The sequence below is a fragment of the Salmo trutta genome, chromosome 12 (genome assembly GCF_901001165.1).
Source record: "Salmo trutta chromosome 12, fSalTru1.1, whole genome shotgun sequence".
In the NCBI taxonomy this organism is placed as follows: domain Eukaryota; kingdom Metazoa; phylum Chordata; class Actinopteri; order Salmoniformes; family Salmonidae; genus Salmo; species Salmo trutta.
In genome coordinates, this window is record NC_042968.1 from 16,963,399 (window position 1) to 16,970,523 (window position 7,125).

Sequence of the window (7,125 nt, forward strand, 5' to 3'; positions counted from 1 at the left end):
ACATTTAATACTGATTTATGGCGTGTGAAAACAGCAAACCTCCTTATTTTCTGAGATTTTCCTTTGGGGATCCAAAATAATACCCACGCCAATGTGAATTACCTTCATGGACTATTCCCAGATATAGCGTGGTTCTTATTCCCAGTGTGTGCCCTCAGAGGAGTGATTAGAAAACAGTTAGGAGTTCTGTGCCTCTCTCCTAGCCTCATAGGTTCAGCCTCAGTGGGCTGTCTTTACCAATTTTCCCATCTGTCAGTCACAGGCCTAAACAAATCCACCTGTCTTCCAGGAGGCTGGGCTCAGAGACACTGCAGCTGTCTGGGCCGGGACAGGAGTGTGACAGCGCCCTCCTCTGGTGATGGAGGGTCCATTAGTCTGCTTATTAGCCCACTTGTCACCACTACGACACCATCTCACCTGGAGGTGCCTCCAGCACACTAATGTGCAGACCTACCCATGCCTCATCACAACAATACTTTGGTGATATAAGTAATGGCTCTATGCTTCTGTGATCCACATGTCCTTGATCATCATGAGGTTGTTTCCAACCTTGTAACAGTATAACAACTCATCCATGAGAGACATGCACCTCAGTGGACTCATGATTGCGTGAACAATGAAGCCATTAACACCACATTATGTAAATAATAATGGACAAAAACATTTAATAGGATAAAGGCTAAGTACAGTGCAATAATATGCCGCTGACTTTAACTGGCTCTTTGAATGATGTTTTCAATTATTACCATGCTAATGTAATTCATTGTTTCACAGCCGAAAATGCATTTTTAAAGCTTCACTGAGTCTCCATTTCAGAAATCAGGTTTAATCAGTCATGTACATTGAACACATGCCCTGGAACGTCCTCTAAAGAGATTGACAAAGTTGCCCGGGATCTGTGCTCGCTACGGCTCTTAAAAGGGACATAACCCCCCTCCCCTCCATGGCAGGTTTCTATTGTGGGGGGAAAGTGTTCATCGGAGATATGAAAGGCCTGTGCCTTTAAGAGGGCTGTCCCCCCTTTTCCTCATGCTCCCCCCCAACCACAGAGAGTAGACACTCCTCCTGCGAGCATTTGTGAAGCAGCTCCTGTCCCTTACGTCTCTTTGTGGGGAAACAGAGGGCACACTTTCTAGAGCATAACTGGAGACAGAGACACAGAGTTCCAGGCAGGACGCCCAGGGTTCCAGCCTACAGCCACCCCTGGCCCAGCCCTGCAGGGGACAGCTCCCCCAGAGCACCTTGGCCAAGAGGTCCACGAAAGGAGAAGAGATGCTAATCAACTCGACCATCCCAGAAAGTGAGATGAATGATATGAATCCAACTGATAAATGCTGGATCTGAATCCTAAGTGAGAGGTGTATTGAGTGTGTTGTGTAAAGTAACCGTTTTCTCTTGAAAAGTTAGACTGAAGCATCGAAGTATCCAGGTTACAAGGATAAAGGCTCATCGAGAGAAAACAAGAGAAAGGACACTTCAGCTGAGAATTTATGCATTCAAGTATTTTTTTTTTACGTCTTGAATTGCCCCATTTGTATTCTCAATTCACCACCCAGCGTTTATCTTATGTTTTCAGCTGTCTGTAAAGCAGCATGAAAGACTCCATTGAAAGCACTTTCTGCGAGCCGGATAATATTCCTGTCTGAAGCCTTGAAACTTTCGCAGACGTCTACAGAAAACGACGCTGTGCAGGATCCCATATGACTAAGAGTCTCTGACTGGACTTATATGATTGGAGAAGATACAGGAGTGAAGAGATGTATTCCGGCTGTGGAGTTGGAGTGGCCAGCATTCAAAGCCAGTATCAGGTCAGGGACTCTGTCAGACCGTACACTGGACCTGGAGGGAATACACAGGTCCCAATGGAAACCGGTGTGACCCCAGCTAGGTGCCCAGTATATCAGGTTCAGCCTTACAGTGGGCAGCCCTCCTGCACTGTGAACAGTGTTTCCAACACCCAGCCCACCCCAGTGCCTACACCTCTACCTCCACCTCCAGCCGCACTCAAACCGGGCCAGGGTGGGTTCAAGAAGGTGTGTCGCACAGAGGAGGACAGCCCGTGCCCCTTCCCAGGATTGGCCTCAGGAGTGCTGGAGATGCGTGTCAAGGAGGGCAGTAAGATCCGTAACCTCATGGGTTTTGCCATGGCTCGCATGCAGGGGGATGTCAGTGGTGTTGGGGTTAGTGGAGGCGGTGGCCTGAGGCAGGTTGTTTTCTCTGGGTCAGGTCGTGCCGTCACCAAGACCATCACATGCGCTGAGATCATGAAGAGAAAAGTGGGGTCTCTGCACCAGCTGACCAAGCTGCGCTACAAGGGTGTGAGGGAGGTGTGGGTGAGCCATGAAGGGGGGGCATCGGAGATGACCGTTCACAGGACCGTCCCCTCCATCAGCATCCTTTTGTCCAAAGACCCCCTGGACCCCCAGGAGCCCGGCTACCAGCCCCCTGAGACTCTCAGTGCTCTCTGGGAGGACAGAGACAGTGTGGATGCCCCACAGACAGCCAGCAAGAGACCTCTTGGTCTGTCCCCATACAGCAGTTTCCCTGAATCTAAGAGAGTGTGTCTGGGTCTGGATGAGGGGACTCTGGCTCTGTCCTCCCCCCTGGCTAACTGACTGACTGAACTGGTATCAAACAGTCGAGTGGGAAGGATCAGAGGAGTTCATTCTGCACTGCCCTCCACTGAAGCACAGTGCTGAAACAATCAGAACATTCACTCAGACAGAACCGTGCTTTCTGAGGAGAACTGAGCACCCTGCCCACCCCATCCTCCAGAGGTCAGTCAAAATAGGACCTGAAAGCTTGTCTCTGTAGATACAGCATTTATTGAACCCATTTCTCAGCACAATCAATCGTTCACCTTTGTGCCCAGAGATACTTAATGTCATCATACTGTATGTCACACTGTAAGAGCTTAGACATGACAGCACACTTATCACATTTTAAATCATCAACACAACAAAACACAGAGTGACCAATCACCCAAGATCCCAGATTTCTGCTTTCAGTAGACTGACAATACCTTTTGAACATTGTAGTTCTGTTTTCCTAATTACGTCCTACAACTGCAAATCTGTTCAAATGCACAAGGTAGGTCCACGATATTGTAATGAATACACAGAATATCTACACTCCCCTACGTATTTACTTGGACAGGGAAGCTAAAATGGGAAGCTAAAAGCACTTATAGTGTATAAAATGTAGACTATTATTACACTATGAGTGAATTTGTCCAAATACTTATGACACCTTCAAACGGGGGGACAATATACATAAAGCGCATTCATTTTCTAAACTATCCATAATATGGCAAATGTATCATGTTTTCAAATATCCAAACAAATAAACTATATGCAGGAAAAGCCTTTTTGTGTATTTTTATCCCTCAGACTATAGTACTGTACAAAGTCCTGATTGAAAAGGAAATCACAGCGTGCTGATGTGTTGATAAGAGTAACAGGAGAGAAATTTGTCTAAGAGACAGCTGATTTAATGACATGGCCACTGATAAGACGCAGCTCCAGAACCAAGCAGCCTGACAGATGCTGGGGGCTGAAATACAGGGACAGATTATCGTTAAGATTGCAACACTACATTGCAGCACACTAGAGAAAAGGATCACAACTAAGGTTGATATAAATTCACACAGTCAGTGTCCCTCTAGAATATGAAACCATAGCAGCAGACTCAACTCCATACCATTACTACAGTGCTAGGATTCACGTAGAGCAGTGGTTCCCAAACTTTTTATAGTCCCGTACCGCTTCAGACATTCAACCTCCAGCTGTGTACCCCCTCTAGCACCAGGGTCAGCGCACTCTCAAATGTTGTTTTTTGCCATCGTTGTAAGCCTGTCACACACACACTATGCGATACATTTATTAAACATAAGAATGAGTGTGAGTTTGTCACAACCCGACTCGTGGGAAGTGACAAAGAGCTCTTATAGGACCAGGGCACAAATAATAATAATCAATAATTTTGCTCTTAATTTAACCATCTTACATATAAAACTTTATTTGTTCATCGAAAATTGTGAATAACTCACCACAGGTTAATGAGAAGAGTGTGCTTGAAAGGATGCACATAACTCTGCAATGTTGGGTTGCATTGGAGAGAGTCTCAGTCTTAAATCCTTTTCCACACACAGTCTGTGCCTGTATTTAGTTGTCATGCTAGTGAGGGCTGTGAATCCACTCTCACATAGGTATGTGGTTGCAAAGGGCATCAGTGTCTTAACAGCGTGATTTGCCAAGGCAGGATACTCTGAGCGCAGCCCAATCCAGAAATCTGCCAGTGGCTTCTGATTAAATTAAATTTTCACAGAACTGCTTGTTGCAATTTTAATGAGGCTCTCTTGTTCAGATATCAGTAAGTGGACTGGAGGCAGGGCATGAAAAGGATAACGAATCCAGTTGTTTGTGTCATCTGTATTGGGAAAGAGTCCCTCCAATTTTGTCCCGCACATTGAATATAGTTGCGGAGAGTCACTGTAATCCTAGATTCAGATCATTCAGGTGAGTAAAAAAACATCACCCAGATAGGCTATCGTGTGAGAAACTCGTGATCATGCAAGCGGTCAGACAAGTGAAAATGATGGTCAGTAAAGAAAACTTTAAGCTCATCTCTCAATTCAAAAAAATGTGTCAATACTTTGCTCCTTGATAACCAGCGCACTTCTGTGTGTTGTAAAAGCGTTACATGGTCGCTGCCCATATCATTGCATAGTGCAGAAAATACACAAGAGTTCAGGGGCCTTGCTTTAACAAAGTTAACAATTTTCATGGTAGTGTCCAAAACGTCTTTCAAGCTGTCAGGCATTCCTTTGGCAGCAAGAGCCTCTCGGTGGATGCATCAGTGTACCCATGTGTCTGGAGCAACTGCTTGCATGCACGTTATCACTCGACTATGTCTCCCTGTCATGGCTTTTGCGTCATCAGTACAGATACCAACACATCTTGACTACCAAAGTTCATTTGATGTCACAAAGCTGTCCAGTACTTTAAAAATATCCTCTCCTGTTGTCCTGGTTTCCAGTGGTTTGCCTTCCTTAATTGACCCCCCATAAATGTAACGGACATATACCAGGAGCGGTGCCAGGCCCACCATGTCTGTTGACTCATCCAGCTGTAACGCATAGAATTCACTGGCTTGTATGCTAAGCAGTAATTGTTTCAAAACATCTCCTGCCATGTCACTGATGCGTCGTGAAACAGTGTTGTTTGATGAAGGTATTGTCTGTATAGTTTTTTTTGGGCCTTTTCCCCAGCATTGTCCCAGCCATATCCGAGGCAGCAGGAATAATTAAGTCCTCTACAATTGTATGGGGCTTGCCTGTCTTGCCACTCGGTAGCTCACCATTTAAGACTCTTCTAGCCCCTTCTTATTAATGGTATCTGTTGCTTTTATACGTCTTACTACTCGAAAGTTGTCTTAATTCTCGATCAAAAAACTCCCGTGGCTTATTTTTAAATTGGCATTTTTTTCTTTCTCAATGTCTGCGCAAGAGTGAAGGTTTCATCGAGTTGTGAGATAGTACTTTTGCACATATAACACACTGTGGCTGAGGAAAGGTACAACTCCCAATATAAGTGAATCCCAAATCAATGTAGTTCTCATAATGTTTGCGCCTCTTCGATGGTCCAACGTCCCTGTCTGTTGTTCGGTGCTTTCCCGGGTAAGGGGGGCAGTAGCTCTCTGGCTGCATCAGATTCACAACTGTCAGTGTCCATGCTAGTTGGTCTGACAACAAATGTAGAATTACTGATGCCAGCATCGGATATGCTAATGGAAGCAGAACAACTTGCGCCGTCGACAGGTGCAGTTGTAGTTCTGCTGGTAGTAGCAGTGCTACCAGTAGAGCTGGTATGTGTCTCTATGGACATGGTTAAAAAAGTAAGGTTTCTGCACTATTTATCAATTTTAGAGCAAACGGAATGAGCAGCAGCTACGTTTGGCTACATACGGACCATTAGTGGAATTCCTGCGAGAGAGTAACAGTTAATGTGATTGGATGTTAATTATTTGACTAGGCTACCTGTATTTGACAGTGTGTTGTTATTTCACTGAACACTAGGTGGTTTAATTTTATTTTTGGTAGTGAAACTAGGCTACTCAGGTGAGAAGAAAACCTCACCCAAATGTATAGCCCCGTTGGAAAATATAAATGGACTGTTTGAAAATGTGAAAAAAATGTAGTTTTTCAAAAAAATAAATCAATAAATTAATCACATTTTTATTTCGCGCACCCCCGACTGCATTGTGGGTATCCCTGGGGGGTAATTTAATTTGTAATTTAATTACATTTGTTAGTTGAGCTCAATTCAAATCTTGGCAGTATTTTCAGTAGTTAATTACATTTTAGATGTGTAGCTAACTGGAACTACACACAAATAAAATATTGGTGAAGTAGGCAAGAAGTTCCTTTCTTTCACGGCATCAGACTTGCCTAATTCTAAATTGTAACAGTTTTTGTGTTGAATAGGCTAAATTACACATTCTGTTTAAGGAAAATACCATCTTTTGGTATTTGCTAAACATTTTGGGACTGTATCAACAGTGGGCTAATGAAACAAATACCAAAAGTTCGTTTTTGAGCGGTATTTTCCTTTAAATCTGACTCCAGAGTGATATGTTATTGCAATTTGTAGTATATGACATTTCAGATATGATCATTTATCATGAAGTAGTTTGGATGTTTTTTAAAGTAACATTAGAGTCATTCCAGCTTAAAAAAGCACAACAAACACGATTGACAATTTATTTTCATCATGAGCAAAAGTTATTGGTTTTCTACCCAAAGTTCCAAAGAAAATGTTGTGATCTATTTAATAAATACAAGAGACAAGCAAAATGGATTAAAGGGTGTGGTGACAGTAGCAGGAACAGTGGCATCTAGTGAGCAAAACGTGGTACTTTCACACTAACTTAGGGTAATTATTCCAAGCTACTTCAATGGCTAATTTCTCTTAACAGGGGGAAAAGACCATCACCAGATTCACATGGAACACATTAATAAGGATGAAGAAGCAATACTCCAAGCAGCAGCTCCATACTACCTGTCAGACAGAACTGATATTGTATACTGGTTGTTGAGTTGGGGTGTGTGGGTCCGTGGGTGGCTTT

The 7,125-nt window shown here is 43.7% G+C and overlaps 1 protein-coding gene across 1 annotated transcript; it reads left to right on the plus strand.

Moving 5' to 3' along the window:
* Window positions 1–1,083: 1,083 nt before the first annotated feature.
* LOC115203037 (ribonuclease P protein subunit p25-like) lies at window positions 1,084–3,362 on the plus strand. The gene has a single exon (XM_029767335.1). The coding sequence runs from the start codon at window positions 1,758–1,760 to the stop codon at window positions 2,613–2,615; it is 858 nt and encodes a 285-aa protein (XP_029623195.1). The 5' UTR covers window positions 1,084–1,757; the 3' UTR covers window positions 2,616–3,362.
* The last annotated feature ends 3,763 nt before the right edge of the window (window positions 3,363–7,125 follow it).

Excerpts from the sequence above, each read along its gene's own strand:
- LOC115203037 (XM_029767335.1), top strand. The coding sequence starts at position 1,758 with ATGTATTCCGGCTGTGGAGTTGGAGTGGCCAGCATTCAAAGCCAGTAT.